The sequence below is a fragment of the Suricata suricatta genome, chromosome 1, assembly GCF_006229205.1.
Source record: "Suricata suricatta isolate VVHF042 chromosome 1, meerkat_22Aug2017_6uvM2_HiC, whole genome shotgun sequence".
Lineage (NCBI taxonomy): Eukaryota > Metazoa > Chordata > Mammalia > Carnivora > Herpestidae > Suricata > Suricata suricatta.
In genome coordinates, this window is record NC_043700.1 from 46,416,834 (window position 1) to 46,434,166 (window position 17,333).

Sequence of the window (17,333 nt, forward strand, 5' to 3'; positions counted from 1 at the left end):
CCTCTATGTTTAAAAGGGAGATAACCTTCATACTTTACTTCCTGCACTTTAATTTTTTTTAATGTTTTTTATTTATTTTTGAGAAAGAGAGAGACAGCATGAGCAGGGGAGGGTCAGAGAGAGAGGGAGACACAGAATCTGAACACGGACTCCGGGCTCTGAGCTGTCAGCACAGAGCCCAATGCAGGGCTCGAACCCACAAACTGTGAGATCATGACCTGAGCCGAAGCTGGACGCTTAACCAAGTGAGCCAACCAGGTGCCCCTACTTCCTGCACTTTAGAGGTCAGAGAACTGGATAGCTGATGAGGGGCACTTCCTTAAGTTACACCTTTGGGACCAAAGATGAGAGATCTAGCAGTAGAAGTCACTAATACGTCACTTCTCGTGAATACGTTCATCTATGTGCTCAGTATCCTGTCCTTTGTCATTTCTTGTGGGAGGTTCCTGGAGAGATGAAGAGCGAGATGCAATGAGGTTTCTAAAGGCTGCCAGCAGCTAATGGAAACAGGGACGCTCCCAAACCCTAGGAACATGACCACGCTCCTTCCTTAATGGAAGCGTGAACAGTCCCAGAGAGGCTGGGCACCGTGACCACTGAAAGGTCCCAGAAAGACCAGGCACCATGATAAGAGACAGTTCCAAGGAGGCTGGGCGCTGTGGACGTCCCCAGAAGAGATGGGGACAGACCAAGAGCTGAGGGCTAATGGCAAACTTTATCAGGAACAGCATCTTATTTTATACCCTCCTAGCAAGCCTGGAGAGCATGGTAAAGGTTTCGTCAACAGTAAATGTTTAACCAGAACAATAGAGACAGTCACAGAGCAGGCAGAGCAGGAGCAGCTTGCAGCTGTGTGTGGGTATATCTTGTAGCTTCTTGTCACTCTTGGCTGATGACCAGGAAGGCTCTGTCCTGCACGTCCTCCTGGGATTTCATCAAGTCCTTTGTTCCCAGCATTCTGGGAGAAGTCTGATAAGGATGTTTCATACACAAGGACAGTGCTTGAGAACTAAGGTCCAATGTCGTGTTTCCCAACAATTTCTGTGTCAAGAAACCTGACACAAATGAGTTAAAGAAGTCCCTCATGGACTCTTTGTTCAGGAATTTTCTTCTTTTTCTAGATGTCATACAGAGATGGGTTATCTAACCTCCGGAGACTCCAGAGGACAGACCTGGGGCCTGCAGGCTGAACTCTGCCCCCTTCCACCTCACATTCATTCATGTGAAAGCCCCAGGACCTCAGAAGTAACTATATTCAGAGATAGGCTTTTAAAGAGGTGACTTTAAAACGAGGTCATTGAGGTAGGCCTTAATCCAGTATGACTGTGTCCTTTTAAGAAGAGGCAGTAAGGACGCAGACACACACACAGGGAAGACCATGAGAGGGCCCAGGGAGAAGGTGGCCCTCTCCAAGCCAAAGAGGGAGGCCTCAGGAGGAACCAGCTTCCAGAACTGAGAGACGTAACTGTTGTTTCTGTCACCTCGTCTGTGGCACATTGTTATGGCAGCTGGAGCAGATGAATACAGAGGCACAGAGTTTGACTCTGGCTGGCTGGAGGGACAATCCCCTTGAGGAACTGCCACAGAGAAGAATTCTATTAATTGAAGTACAAAATCTCAGTGTTTTAGAGCAGTTGGTGTTTTGTTTTGTTTCCTTGTTTGTGTGAAGTTCAGTTGGTTGTGGCCAGGCACTTTGCTTCATGCAGCCATTCCGGGACCCGGGTTGACAGGACCCACCGTCTTCCACTGTGGTTTCCCAGGTCACCCCACGCTCTCAGCTGGGAGAGGCGGGGTAGAGAACTTAGAGAATTGGGAGGGATTTTAATGGTCAGGCCGACAGGCCATACCTTTCTGTCAGAGAGCTCAGTCCTGGGCTACACTGACCTGAGGGGAAGGCAAGGAGGGGAAATGTGGCTGGGTGCCCGCAGGAGAGGACCGGGGCTGGGCAGTCGCCGGAGGACTCAGGAGGCCGCGTCACAGGCCAGCACTGGGGAGTTCTGGAAGCTCTCAGAACTTCTCACAGAAGAAGGCTGCCGCTCTCTCATTGTACCTCTTTTCCGTCCAGCTTCTCCAAGCTCCAGCTGCTCTGCCAATCCCGTGCAATCCCAGCGACGTGAGCCACGGCTATGTGACAATAAAGGTATGTGAGCACTCTCTCCGAGGCTGCTGCACACTCCCTAACCGGGCCACCTACACCGACCTGCAGAGACGCTTCCTAAATCCTGAGGGTAGCCCAACACCCGTGGTTCGTAGGGAAATGGCACTTCCCAAGAGCATCCATCCGTCCTCACAAGTCAGAAGACGCGGACCATGCCTTAGGCTATGCGAAGCAGTGTGCCGGGTGTAGTCAGACTCCCTTGGAACAACAGGTTATATGAGGCCTTGTGTAGCCCAGGGGTGCTAAAGGACCTGTACATCTGGCCTGTGTTCTGAGGAGAACTTGTTTCTATTCCAGCAAATTCATTATGTACCACCTTCATGTCGGCAAGGGCCAGGGATGCGGTGAGGAATAAGACAGACTCATTTTCAAGGAACTCAGAGAGAGGATAAAGGAAGTGGTTACTAAAACAGCCGGTAGTCAGGGCTATGGCAAGGCCAAGGCCATATGCAGAGGGGCCTTGACTCCTGAGCCAGCCAGGGAGGGTGTTAGAATGTCCTAACAGCATTCAGTGGATTCACTTTGGAATCTTTCTTAACTTGTCATTGGTCCCATTTAAATGAGAAGGAACCCAGAGCGACAGGTCAGCTCGTACACCAAACAAGACGGGACAGTTGCTTTAGAGCCAGATGGAACCAGTTTGAATCCTGGCGTGGGCACCATGTTTACAAATTTAGGTCCACTTCTTTTCTTCTTTTTTAAATAATTTTTTTAAGTTTATTTATTTATTTTGAGAGAGACACCACGAACCAGGGAGGGGCAGAGAAAGAGAGAGAGAGAGAGAGAGAGAGAGAATCCCAAGAAGGCTCTGCGGTCAGCACAGAGCCCAACATGGGGCTGGAACTCATGAAACTGTGAGATCATGACCTGAGCTGAAATCAAGAGTTGGACGTTTAACTGACTAAGTCACCTAGGTGCCCCCAGGAACATTTCTTTATCATTCTGAATCTCAGAGTATGCAGCTTTATAATGAGATGACACTCATACCTCCCTTCGGCCTTCTTGTATGGATTATAGTTGACCCTTGAACAACATGGATTTGAATAGCACATATCCACCTATATGAGGATTTTGGACACTACGATGCTCTAGATGTATTTTCTCTTCCTTATGATTTTCTCAGATACATTTTCTTTTCTCTAGCTCACTTTTATTCTAAGATTCCAGCATATAAGACGTACAAAATATGTGTTAATTGACTATTATCAGTAAGGGTTTTGGTCAACAGCAAGCTAGTAGTAGTTCAGTTCTGGGGGAGTCAAAAGTTACATGCAGATTTTTGACTATGCAGGTGAGGGTCAGTACCCCTTGTCCCCACCTTGCTCAAGGGCCAATGGTAATTAAAATACCGCATGCAGACCACGGGGCATAGTACCCGTCACCTCCAGGCCCTGCTGCCCTGGAGGACGGCCCCTCGAATATTTACTGGGTATTTGTTACTTGCTGGGCACAGAGAGAAATACCGAGATGAATGGAGTGTCTTCTGTGACCTCAGGGATCTTACGGTACAGTGAAATGAACACACATTCATGGGTTCATCCTGGGATGGGGTCCTTGTGTCATACTGGTTCCTGGAGCGCCCAGGATGGGCTCTGTGAGGGGCGGAGCCTGCCGCGTGAGTTCTCAGCCGCGTGGTGAGGTGGGCATGGAAGGATAAATGGAAGCTGGATAGAAAGAAAGGGCTGAAGCTACTGGTCGGTGCCATCACAGCCCCTCCTGTAACCTTGGGTGCTCCTGAAAGGGTGACCATTTCACAAGGTCCCCTCAGATCTCATCTCCAAGATTGATGAGGAATGAGGGGCTCTTCTCCTGGGGTCTGGGCTGTAAGCTAGTGGCTTCAACCCCAAGGACGGGATTATTCTCATAATCCTCTGAGGCTTGCAGGTCCAGTCCCTTTCAATATATTTCTCATTTGACCTTGAAGGAGTGTGATCAGAGCTGCTTTATTAACCCCCCTGTCTTCACCCCAAATGAAAGACCTGGGGCGGCCACCTCTGGGGAGGAGCTACTCCACGAATCTCCACTGAATGCTAGTGCAGTCCAAGCTGGGTTCGAGCTTTCTCATTTACTGGCTTTATAGTAATTTTACAAACCTGTCATTTAAAGGGTGGGAAAGTACACACATTTGCTGGGCTACTCAGCTGAGCCCAATATGGAGCAGTGAGAGGGAGCCTTTTAATTAGGACCCACTTACAACAGAGGCAGCTGAAGATCATTTCCCGGGACCTCAGTACTAGAACGTTTTTCAATAGAAGGAGTGTAGAATTTAAAGTTAAATCCTTCCCTTTGCCAAGTGTGAACCGGAATACTCCGGAGCATATTCTGATAAGAAGATTGTAGACCATGAAAGAGTATGTGAAATGTCAGCCAAATGCTTTCTTGTGTAAAATAGCTCATTGGGAATCATGAGTGAAACTTCCGATTTGGAACACGGAGTTTGATCAGAGATGCAACTAAATAGAAGTGTTCCAAGTGAATTTCTAGATGCAAGGCTTATTTTCTCATTTCTTTCCATTAGAAAGTGGGAGACACATACTTTTGGGGAAAAGAGAGCACTTTGACTCTATATGGCTTTAGTTCGTGTGCCTCGACCACACGGTAATAATTGAAGTAGGTTAAGTACTAACACAATCCCAGGCTTTCAGTGGCCCAGCACCAAGTTTGTTGCTTGCTTGCAGAACAGTGTGGGGTAGGAGTGGGTGCTCTCCATGTGGTTGTTCAAGCAGCCAGGCTCCTTCTACTGGCTCTACCTTTCCCAACGTCCTAACTCTCCACGGGCAGAGAGAGGAGGAGGAGGACCAAGTGTGGGAGAGTCATATGGGCCCAAGATGTAGCACAGATTTCTCCCACCCCTCTGCCATTGGCCAGAACTCGGTCACATGGCCACATCTGTTGTGAGGAGGTAGGGGGAGGCCTGGAAAATGCTGTCATGTGTCAAGGAGAAGAGAACACAGATACTGAGCAGCCTCTAACACACGGCCCAGAAAGGACAAGAAGTTATCAAAGCTTGAAAAAGACTTTATATCCAAGAGATAATTTTGAGGGGCCTCTGGGTGGCTCCATTGGTTAAATGCCCAACTCTTTTTTAAAAAAAATTTTTAACATTTATTCATTTTTGAGAGAGAGAGAGAGAGAGAGAGAGAGAGGGACAGTGCGAGCAGGGCAGGGACAGAGAGATGGAGACCCAGAATCCAAAGCAAGCTCCAAACTCAGAGCTGTCAGCACAGAGCCAGACACGGGGCTTGAACCTGTGAACTGCAAGATCATGACCCAAGCCAAAGTTGGATACTTAACCAACTGAGTCACCCAGGTGCTGCAAATACCCAACTCTTGATTTTGACTCAGGTTATGATCTCATGGTTTATGGGTTCAAGCCCGGTGTCAGGCTCTGCAGTGACATTGCGAGCCTGCTTGGGATTCTCTATCTCCTCTATCCCCCTTCCCCCAAATGAATAAATAAATTAAAAAAAAAGAGATAAACATCTTTTAAAGAATTTTTAATGTTTATTTACTTTTGAGAGAGAGAGAGAGAGAGAGAGAGAGCAAGAGTGGGGAGGGAGAGCAGAGAGAGAGGCTGACACAGAATCTGAAGCAGGCTCTAGGCTCTGAGCTGTCTGCACAGTGCCCGATGCGGGGCTTGAACCCACAAACAATAAACAAGTTTTAACAAAACAATCTGGGGTTCTGTATGTTAACATAAATCAGCCCCAGTTTACAATATGGAAAACCAGAAATGCTGATGGTACGAGGGCCTTTCAGAGAGGAAGATCAAGTTGTTTTGTTCTTTTTTTGTTGTTCCAACACTAAACCTTCTTTTCAGGCCTCCTACGTTCCTAGGAAAGCTGCCTGTTCTGAATGCACTTTGGCCAGTTGTCTTCTCGAACATCTTCTAGCAAACTGGGCCATGTGAGGTCTGGCGGTACACTGAGTGGCCTGGGGGCAGTCTGCCAAAGGCGCGTCTGATTCTGCCCAGCCTGGTACTGAGGTCACTAGCACTTACCTCTCTTTTCTACAGCCTGGGGTGCGTATGCATTTTGTGGAGCTGGGCTCTGGCCCTGCCGTGTGCCTGTGCCATGGATTTCCTGAGAGCTGGTTCTCTTGGAGGTACCAGGTAAAGGAGACCAGGGGAAGGTATGCCCCAGCCAGGAGGGGGATGGTATGGCCCAGAGCAGAATGCCATCAAGAGGCTAAAAACTTATAGTGGAGCATTGTCTTGAACGTGTGACCATATGATACCTCAGAAGTACTGGGGCTGGAGATGGGTCCAGACCTCAGAGCTGTGCTAGCCCATATGCTGCTTTTGCAGATTAGAAAAAGGCAGATTCTTCCAGATGCTTTATGCCACCTACTGGGAAGTCTTTGTAATGAATATAGAAATCTGCAAGCCTTTGGTTAGGAGAAGTGATCTCTTAGATGTAGTGTTAGACGCAGTACATGAGCCCCACCACTGTCCGTGGCAGTCCTATCCAGGTGGGCTCGTTCCAGCTTCATGGCGGTGACCCCAGATAGTGTCACGTGGCACTTTGAGTTGAGCCATTTGCAAGAACAGGGATAGAAGGAAGCGAAGAAGGAGTGTCAGCAAAAGATGAATGAAGCCACGCTTGAGTGTACCTGAACTGTTTGTTTTCTAGATCCCTGCTCTGGCTCAGGCGGGTTTCCGGGTGCTAGCTCTGGATATGAAAGGCTACGGAGAGTCGTCTGCTCCTCCTGGTAGGTTAGCTGTCTCACAGCTGTCCTGTGTTGGTTATGCCTTCTGCCTGAGCTCTCCAGCCGCACTGACTTTCCCTGGGCCCAGGTCGGAGCAGGCAGCCCTTCAAGGGGATCAAGGGAATACAAGAAACCCGATGGCCGGTACCCTGAGGACGTCTCCCACTGGTCTGTGAGGGTACAGGGTATAGGATGTACCATCCAGCTACAGAACTTTTTCCATCTTGCAGAACTCTGTACTCCTTAAACACTAATTCCCCATCCCCCCTTCCCTAGCCCCTGGCAACTACCTTTCTCTCTATCTGTGACTCTGACTACTCCAGGCATCTCTAAGTAGATCATGCGATATTTATCCTTTTGTGACTGGCTGATTGCACTTAGCATAATGTCTTCAAGATTCATCCTCATTGTAGCACATCACAATTTCCGTCCTTTTGAAGGCTGAGTAATACTTCATTGTATCTATAGACCATGTTTTGTTTATCCATCTATTCATCAACGGACATTTGCGTTGCTTCTACCTTCTGGCTAACGTGAATCATGCTGCCTTAAATATGGGTATGCAAATATCTGCTCGAGTTCCTCCTTCCATTTTTTTGGGTGTATGCCCAGAAGTGGAATGGCTGGATCATATGGTGATTGGTAGGTCAGGTTCTTAACCCGGGGTCTATGGATCCAAGATGGAGTCTATCTAAGGATGGGCATCGGGGGCCTGTGAACCCAAGTCTGTGTGTGGGTGTATGAGCATTTTCCTGGGGTGAGGGAGTTTCAGAGGGGTTCTCAGCCCCAAACTGTGAGGCTCCCCAGGTGGAGATAGGAGCGTGATTCAGCCAGGCGTGTGGCAGAATCCCTGTCCCTCCCCGGGTCAGCCGTGCTGTTAGCCACGGCGGCTCAGTGAACCAGACCAGCTGCTCACCACCTCTTCTCTGTGCCGCCTCCCCCATGTTCACGTCACCACTGCTGTGTTGAGTTTGAAGCCACCTGACACGAACTGGCACTCGAGTGACCACCAGCCAGGCCATTCAGCCTGCCATGACAGGGGAAGTGCCAGGGGAAGTGCCTCCATGATCGTTCCCGACTTGTCATGGTATTGACCGAGTGGCTGCTTACAGCCTCTTGAGTGAGGCAGAGCATTTTTGACAAAAAGAAAGCTTCCAGTCCAAACACCCAGGAAAGACATTTAAGCAATCCCCCCCAATTTAATTATTAAAATGTTTATTTTCATTCATCTCTACAAGGGTCTTCCCTGACTCCCCTAGGCATAACAGTAATTCGTTTATCATTCAAGCTAGGACACTATTAGAAGAAACACTATTAGTAGTAACACACAAACTGAACTGTTCTGAACAAATCGGGACGTATACATACCTTAATTATAACTATTTTTAAGAAAATAATTATTTCACATGTTAGCTATTGCAGAAGATTATACGTAACATGAATCCTAAAGCCAAACACGATGATCTGGAATGCATACAAATACCTTGCAGATCATTTGTTTATGAAGCTCATATCATTTGGCAATAGATTTTAAGTAACAAATTGTTTTCCTTTAAAACCATGAAGCTGTTATCCCACGATTTTCTACCTTCCCTTGTGGCTACTGAAAAGTCCCGTGCCATTCTGATCTGTTGGGCCTTCTATGTGACCGTTCTCTTTTTCCTCACCCTTAATACCTTTAGGAGTTTTTTGTTTATCTTGCTGTGTTCTAAACTGTTATGATATTATACCAGGACCTGGGTCTTTTTCCATCCACTTTTCTGGGTACATTTATCTTTTAGTTTTTGGAAGTTGTCTTGAATTATTTCTTTGATAGTTTTTTTTCTTCTATTTTCTGTATTTTTTTTCTTTCTTTTTTGCTTTCTGGAATTGCTATTATTATTAAAATGTTCATACTACCCAAAGTGATTGACAGATGCTGATCTTTGACAAGGGTGTCTAGAACATACTCTAGGGAGAGGGCAGTCTCTTCACAAATGGTCCTGGGAAAATTGGATATCCACATGCAAGAAATGAAACTGGATCCTTTCCTTACACCATACACAAAAATCTACTTAAAATGGATTAAAGACTTAAATGTAAGACCTGAAACTAAAACTCTTAGAAGAAAGCATAAATGAAAAGCTTTGTGACATTGACCTTGGCAGTGATTTCATGGACGTGATCCCCAAAGCACAGGAAAAAAACCAAAAATAAATAAGTAGACTGCAGCAATCTAAAGATTTAATAAGGTGTATGTTTTGTGGCAAAGGGGCCCTCTTAGTTTGTTGGTGATTTATAAGCATATTAATTAATTGTATTTACTTTTAATTGCAGAAATAGAAGAATATTCCTTGGAAGTGTTATGCAAGGTAAGAAAGATCTTTGGGTAACATTTGTAACATCTTTTCTGTCCTTGTGTTTTCACTGATAGGAGATAGAAGTATGGGTATTCATTCAATCCTAGGAAAGCATTTTACAGTATTTGGGTATAAAATCTTACTGACAGTTAAGATGGTATTTCAAAATGATAGCCAACATTTACCATATATCAAGTACTATTACAAGCATTTGAAGGAAGAAGAAACTGAGTCACGAGGAGGTGCCTGAGGCCACCAGCTGGGAGAGCCAGTCCCAACCCTGCTACAGCTCCCTCAGCCCTGCTCCTGGCCACTCCCCAACTCACCTTTCCATCCTGAGAATTTTATTTTTTATCTTTTTATTTAAAAGAAAATGTTTTTTAACGTTTATTTATTTGAGAGAGAAAGAGAGAGCGCGTGCATGAATACAGAGTCTGAAACAAGCTCCAGGCTCTGAGCTGTCAGCACAGAGCCTGACGTGGGGCTTGAACTCAGGAATGGTGAAATGACCTGAGCTGAAGTCAGATGCTTAACCAACTGAGCCACCCAGCCACTTCTATTTTTTAAGTTTTGAGAGAGAGAGAGTGAGAGAGAGGTGCAAGAAAATTAGGGGCAGAGAGAGAGAGAGAGAGAGAGAGAAGCGGGGGAAGAACGAGAGAGAGTGAGAAAGAATTGGGGCTTGTGTTTTTACCTGAAGCAGGGCTCATGCTCACCTGACATGGGACTTGAACTCACAAACTGTGAGATCATGACTGAGCTGAAGTCAGATGCTTAACAACTAAGCCACTCAGGCACCCTCCAGACTGAGGACTTTAAAAACCACTTTATTTTGGTAAAGATGTTGTTGACCAGACCTGGGGAGTTAGTGTGTGTATTGGTAACTGCAGTGGTGTTCCCATTCAAGGTAAAGCATAAGCACCGTCAGGGAGGGGACCCTCATCTCAGGGCTTGCAAGGGGCGGCCAAGGCTGAGGTGAGGAGCCTGTGCCCCAAGGCTCCATCAGCCCTTGGGAAAAGCAGAGGCTGGGGGAGCCGAGGGGAAGAAGCAGCCTCTTGGGTGGCCGGAAAGCGGGCCATGTTGCTGATGATGCTAAAATCACAAGAAGGCTCCATCTAGGAGTCATAGGTGTGTTTGGACCTCCTCCCAGCCAGGCCCACACGCAGGCTTTGGTGCCTCATAAGAAGAGCATTGATAAAACCTTACTTTTCGGTTGGAGTTGTCCTTCCTTCCTCAGTTTCTGAGTCTTTACCTCTTCACTCTGCCTCTTCTGAACTTGCTCATATCTTCCCTGAAATCCTGCCAAGATCTCACCAGTGACCCTGTGGGGTTGAGGGGGGCTCTCCCCATCCCCCTAATGTTCCCTAACTGGACCCCTACTTGTTTTTGTCAAAACTGGTTCTTAAAACAGATAAAATGGTCATAACTGCCCTTCTGAAGAAGTCCTTTTACTGAAACAAACAAGATAAAATGTGAGGTTCCCGTCCTCCAACTCCACCCTTTAAAAATCATTTGTACATCCACTACTAGGTATTCACACAAAAGAATTAACAAAACATGCCCACTGAAAACCTGGATGTGAATGTTCAAAGCAGCATTCTTCACAAAACCCAAAAATAACCCAATGGAAACATTGGGTGGCAACAACCCAAATGTTCATTAACTGATGAATGGATAAAAAAATGTGTGGCCTATCCATACAGTAGAATAGTATTCAGCCACAAACAGGCATGAAATCATGATGTGTGCTTCGGCATGAATGAACCTTGAAAACATTCTGCTAAGGTAAGCCAGTCACAAATGGCCACATCTTGTATAATTTCATTGATAAGAAATTTCCAGGAGAGGTCAATCCATAGAGACAGAAATGAAATTAGTGGTCGCCTGGGGCCAGGGGAAATGGGGAACTAACTATTTATGGGCACAAGGTTCCTTTTTGGCATGATGAAATGTTCTGTGACTAGATAGCGGTGGTGATCTCACAAGTCTGTAACCACACTAAACTCCGTTGAATTGTATATTTTCAACAGGTGAATTTTATGGTATATGAGTCAGAGCTCAATGAAGCTGTCATTTGAAAAATTATCAGCACAATGTTTATAACATAAAATTTTATTAACCCCCCCTGTATAATCTTTAAAAAAAAAATAACTTGCATAAGCATTAAACATCGTGTTGTAAGAAATTGAATGAGGAGCCATAATACTGCTTATCTTCAAGTGTCCACAAAAACCCTTTCCTCAACTACACCCCACCAAATATATTGAAAACTTTTTTTTAAACCACAAGTCCCTAAATTTATGTGCCAATTCATCATACAACTGCTATTTGTTTTAGAATAAGTACCTATAGGGGGCGCCTGGGTGGCTTAGTCAGTTAAGTGTCCAATTTCAGCTTAGGTCACGATCCCATAGTTCGTGGGTTCAAGCCTCACGTCGGACTCTGTGCAGAGCCTGGAGCCCACTTAGATTCTGTGTCTCCCTCTCTCTCTACCCCATTCACTCACTCTCTCAAATAAATAAACATTGAAAAAAATTAGAATAAGTGCCTTTAGGGCACCATGAACCTATTTTCTCTGTGTCTGTGGTCTTCAGATTCAAAATTAGGGGTGGTGGAATGCAACATAGCAATAATGGTATTTTCACAAGTTCATTAACGTTGGGAGGCCTATCTATACCCAGTTGCCGCTTTCATTGTGTATGACCTTGAGTAAGTCATTTAACCTTTCCATGTCATGTTGTCAAGTATAAAACACAGTGAGGGAGAAGCACTTCATGTTCTCAAGACCCCTCCTGACCAGAGTGTGATTCTCAGTTTTTTGGCATTAAATAGCAAAAATTCAACCAAGTAAAGTATAAAGATCTAATCAGCTTTATGAATTGATTCATAAATCAGACAGCATCCCATCTAGCAAGTAGAGGGCTAGAGAAAAGACTGCTAAAGGTAGAGAGGGAGTGGAAAGAAGGAAATTATTAGCAGGGAAGCCATTATTTTAGGCAATGTCACCCTTCTAAGGGAGCTGAAGAGGTCTCTCAGTAATTTCCTCGTGCTGACCAGGAAAGTCCCATGTTGACTGGTTAAATGTTGCATTTAGGGGTGCCTGGGTGGCTCAGTTGGTTAAGCACTGACTTCGGCCCAGGTCACTATCTCACATTTTGTTTTTTGGTTTTTTTTTAATGTTTTTATTTATTTTTGAGAGAAAGAGAGAGAGAGAGAGAGAGAGAGAGAGAGCGTGAGCAGGTGAGGGTCAGAGAGAGAGGGAGACACAAAATCCGAAGACAGGCTCCAGGCTCTGAGCTAGCTGTCAGCACAGAGCCTGACACGGGTCTCGAACCCACGAATCATGAGATCATAACCTGTGCCGAAGTCAGATGCTTAACTGACTGAGTCACCAGGTGGCCCCCAATCTCACGGTTTTTGGGTTCGAGCCCCACAATGGGTTCTGTGCTGACAGCTCGGAGCCTGGGGCCTGCTTCGAATTCTATGTCTCCCTCTCTTTCTCTCTGCCCCTCCCCAACTCATGCTCTGCCTGTCCCTGTCTCTGAAAAATAAACAAACATTTAAAAAACTTTCTAGATGACCCTCATCTCCAGCACCTCCACACCTTTTCTGGACCCCGTGCTTGCTGGGGGTGTGGCCAGGTACCCCCTTCTGTGCTGCAGGACTGGGGGCGGGAGCTTGCTGTCCTGAGGCAAGGCAGCCAGCCAGCCCTACGCAGAGCGGTTTTCTTCTGTCTTTCCCCTGGGAAGAAGCCATGATGTCTGTCTTGCGACGGATGTGGCCACGTAGGGATGCACACCAGCATACCCTGAATAATTCGTCATGCGTGTCTGGGGTCAGCCGGGTTCCTGAGAGGATGCTGGAAAGGGAAGGGAGAGAACTCATGAGTGAGGGAAATGATCGGAAGTTGTGTTTGTGTACTCAGGCTGCCACAACCAAGGACCAGAGCCTGGGAGGCTTAAACAACAGAACTTTATTCCCTCACCATTCTGAAGGTTGGAAGTCCGAGATCAAGGTGTCGGCAGGGTCTCATCTGAAACTTGATGGTGGCTGTTTTTCCCCTGTGTCTTCACATGGGCTTTCCTCTGTGCATGTCTGTGTCCAAACCTTTTATTCTTATAAAGACACTGGCCAACTGGGATCGTGGCTCACTCTAATGACCTCATTTTAATTTACTCATCTCTTTAATGACCCCGGCTACAAATACAGTCACTTTCCAAAGTCCTGGGGTAGTGACGAGGTTAGGGCTTCAACATGCGATTTTGGGGAAGACACAATACAGCCCATAAAAAGGCACGTACAGTAATTCTAATCTTGAAGCAGCTGAGGTGAGTGTGTACAACTTCTGATTTTTTTGTCTTTTCTTTCTTAGGAGATGGTAACCTTCCTGGATAAGCTGGTAAGTCATTATTTTGAACTAATCTCTGGAGAATTCTGTTTGGGTGGGCAATTAAAGATGTGCCTTTGTTTTGTTTTGTTTTGTTTTGAGAGAGAGAGAGAGAGAGAGAGAGAGAGAGAGAGAGAGAGAGAATGAATCTTAAACAGGCTGCACACACAGCACAGAGCCTGACATGGGGCTCGATCCCACAACGGGGTCATGTCCTGAGCTGAAATCAAGAATCAGATGTTCAACTGACTGAGCCACCCCAAAGAGGAAACCTTCAAAGGCGTCAGCTGTTAGAACCCCCAAGGACAGTGGCAAGGGCCGGAGTGACACTTAGGGGCAGTGGGAGGCAGGGTAGGTGCTCAGGAGGACAGACAGATGCAGAGACAGCAAAGCGGAGAACAGTGTAGAGCCAAGTTTTTTGGGGGGGGGGTTTGTTTCAAGAAAAACATTTTCCAGGGAATAGGATCCTCCTTTTGGCCTTGAGCCAGGGTCAAGAGATTTGTGTCCAGAAGTTTGGAAAATATCCTATGGGCTGATATTTCACAACATTTAAAAATGTATATCCCTTTAGAAAGACCTAACATCAAATTCCTTCCTTTAGTATCATGTGGAATGTCAAGCACAAAACAGATCAACAGTGATGGAGACTATGCTTTTTACTGGTATCAGTTTGAGATTGCAGTTAGGGAGTGTCACAGGTCACGGTCCCAGGATAAGGAGAGCAGAGCTTGGTCTGAGGGGAAGAAGGGCTCAGCCAGAACAGTGACCGTGGCAGGGTAGCAAAGAGAGACCCCCAAAATAGCGCATTTAGTGCCCGTTTGTTGGCTATGAGAGTCAGGAGGAGTATTCGAGATGCCTGAGGGATTCCAGTCCAGCAGCAAGGCACGGTGCCAGACACTCTAGGAAATGAGACAAAGATGTTACTATCCCCGCCCTCTGCAGAGTCTCTGTCCCACAGAATCCGGTTCGGACCTTTTGAGAATGATGGGGACATTGAAGAGGACACGGCCCAGTGTGGCCACCCCAGTTCCAACTCTAGAATGCCCTTCTATCTGGATGATTTCCTTCTGGCTGAGAAAATCTCTTACTCTGACTGTTGAAAGAGAGCCCCTCTTTCTGCTGCTGCTGGCGGCTGGGCTGAGTGTCCCTCCCTGACCCAGGCATTCCTGGGACAATTCCAAGGACAGGCCAGAAAGCTGAGCTATGAAGTAACTCCTGTGTGAGAGGGAGAGGAAGGGGTAGACTCCATGAAGGAGAAAAGAATCTGGAAAGCATAGCGTCACAGAAGCCCGGGGAAGAACTTTTTTTTTTTTTTTTTTTTTTATGATACAGAGAGAGACAGAGCATGAGAGGGGGAGGGGCAGAGAGAGAAGGAGACACAGAACCGGAAGCAGGCTCCAGGCTCTGAACTAGCTGTCAACACAGAGCCCGACGCGGGGCTCGAACCCACAAATGTGAGATCTGACCTGAGCCGAAGTTGGAGGCTTAACCGACTGAGCCACCCAGGCACCCCGGGGAAGAACATTTTAAAAGAAATGTCTGATGCTGCAGAACAGTCGAAGAGTGACAGCTGAGAGGGGAAAAAAATACTATTATTAGTGATTAATTGCCTCTAAGAGGGAAGCTTCAATAGACTCAGGAGTAGCAGGGAAGAAGCCAGGTTGTAGGGACTTAGGAAGGTCGCCAGGCAGGTGACTGCTATAGATCACTGAGAAGTTGGACCCAAAGAAGACAAAAGTGAGGCAGGGAGCAGAGGCAGGGAGCTGCTTTTCTAGATGATGGGGCAGGGGGGGGAGGCTGGGGTGGCTCTAAAGGGCCCTCATGCGGCTGACTGGGGCCAGCAGGATGGAATGGAGGGGTGAGCCCAATTTTAAGTTGGGGAAGCCTGGGTCTGAGTTACCATCCATGTGTCCTTGGGCAAGTTGCCTAACAACTTCAGGCCTGTCTTCCTACTTGTAAGATGTGTATTCGACGGTTATTGGAAGAGTTCCAGACAATGGGTGTACACGCTCAGCACAGCGCCTGGGACACAGTAGGTCCTTCATAAAAAGGAGGCGTTGTCTCCCATTGTCAGCAGCACCAGAAGAAAGGAAGACACAGGTAGAGAGGGAGGGATTAAAGATGCCTCTGAGAGTTTAGTGGTTAGTTAAGGGAGGGGAGATCCCAAAAGAGAGGGGAGAGAACCACAGTCACCATGAAAGATGAACATGGAACACAGGAGGTAAGTCATCCTAACTCGAAGACAAAAGGTGGAGAAAGAGGTGGAACAAACTTTGATTTGAGGGAAGGTAGAGAGGGAGAGGATTTGTGGTGAGTGGCCTTAGTGTTCTCAGAAAATGTAAGAGACCAGTCATGCAGAGGCTCTATGGGGGAATCCTGTGTGGGAAGGAGGCCCGAAGAGGGTGGATGTTGGAGTTGCTCCTGTCTGGTAAGTGGAGGGGGAGTCCTAGAAAGTGAAGGAAAGGACCACCAACTTCGGTTTGGGCCTCCTGAGAGCACTCGGCATCGGGCCCTCAGCACCCCGTCCCAGAAAGCTGCCCACATTGAGCTCCTGTCTTTATCTTTCACTAGGGGATCACTCAAGCCGTGTTCATTGGCCACGATTGGGGAGGCTTGCTGGTGTGGACCATGGCTCTCTTCTACCCAGAGAGAGTGAGGTAATTAGGCCTCAGGCATCCAGAATTTGGACTTGAATTCCTGTTAGAATCCTTCCTCAGGTTTTGAACTGCAGTCAACTTCTTGAAAACAAATAGGTTATCTGGGAAGGCGACATGTGACTTCTTTGTGCCCACTGACACAGTCATAAGGAGGGCTTATTAATGAGTTAGTGTCTTAGGAAGCAGGGCCTTTCCCAGTTCGTGGTAATGGGACAGATAATTCAGGTCCTGGGTAGCCAGTGGGAATGTAGGAGAATGGGGGTTGGCTTTTTGGGGGAGTTGGTGAAGCAACAAGGGTGGTGGTCAGTTTTGCTGTGAACTGGCTGTAGGATGAGTCACTTCACCCATTAGGCCTTGGTTCTTCAGTGACAGCATGGTAATGGTAACGCCTTGTGGCATTATAACCTGTAAAATGCTGTGCTGGTATCAGGTTAGAATGGCATTTTGTGTCCATTATCATGAGTTATACATTCTTAGAATGTTATCAGAGCACTGGCAGGAGCTTTCAGAGGACAGGTTTTGAACCCAGAGAGCCAGGTGGTTGTTGTGCTAGGAACTGTAGTTAAGGAGTGTGTGACCTCCTATTTCAGCCTGGAATCTTAGCAAATTAAATCAACATCAGCCTTAGCAGTTGTCTCTATTTCCCTAACTAATCCAGTTACTTTTTCTATCGTTGAGTTAATAAGAATGGAAACACTGGAGAACTTTATTCAGCTCAACCTCAGCTCCAATGGTAGGATGATATCAAAGACCAAAATAAATCAAACATTTCCTGAAATATTTTAAAAGTTTTTGCCCTCTTGTCCCTCTGATCTCGTTAGCTTCTCTCTCTGTCCTCTCTTTCATCCACACTTGAAATAAGAGCTCAGTTCTTAGCAATTGGGTCACTAGAAAGTTGCTCTCTAGACTGTATTAGATGCTTCTCTAAGGGGATGAAAGGAACTAGAGCATCAAGCTTCAATCTCTACCTTGAAGGAAGTGAAACATCTTCTTGTTGTTTTATTAAACTTAATTTCTCTGCCTCCTGTGAGAGTTCAAAAAAATTTAATGTGAGCCCAGTGAAGTTGTGCCCTGAAGAACATTAGGTC

The 17,333-nt window shown here is 46.5% G+C and overlaps 1 protein-coding gene across 1 annotated transcript in view; it reads left to right on the forward strand.

Annotated features, from left to right (window-relative positions):
• The window catches only part of EPHX2 (epoxide hydrolase 2), a 61,346-nt gene that overhangs the window by 19,208 nt on the left and 24,805 nt on the right, over positions 1-17,333 (forward strand). The window contains exons 5-10 of the mRNA XM_029938286.1: positions 2,066-2,140; positions 6,174-6,269; positions 6,790-6,868; positions 9,182-9,216; positions 13,574-13,600; positions 16,160-16,245. Coding sequence (XP_029794146.1) covers positions 2,066-2,140; positions 6,174-6,269; positions 6,790-6,868; positions 9,182-9,216; positions 13,574-13,600; positions 16,160-16,245 — 398 coding nt within the window. The remainder of the gene's footprint in view (positions 1-2,065; positions 2,141-6,173; positions 6,270-6,789; positions 6,869-9,181; positions 9,217-13,573; positions 13,601-16,159; positions 16,246-17,333) is intronic.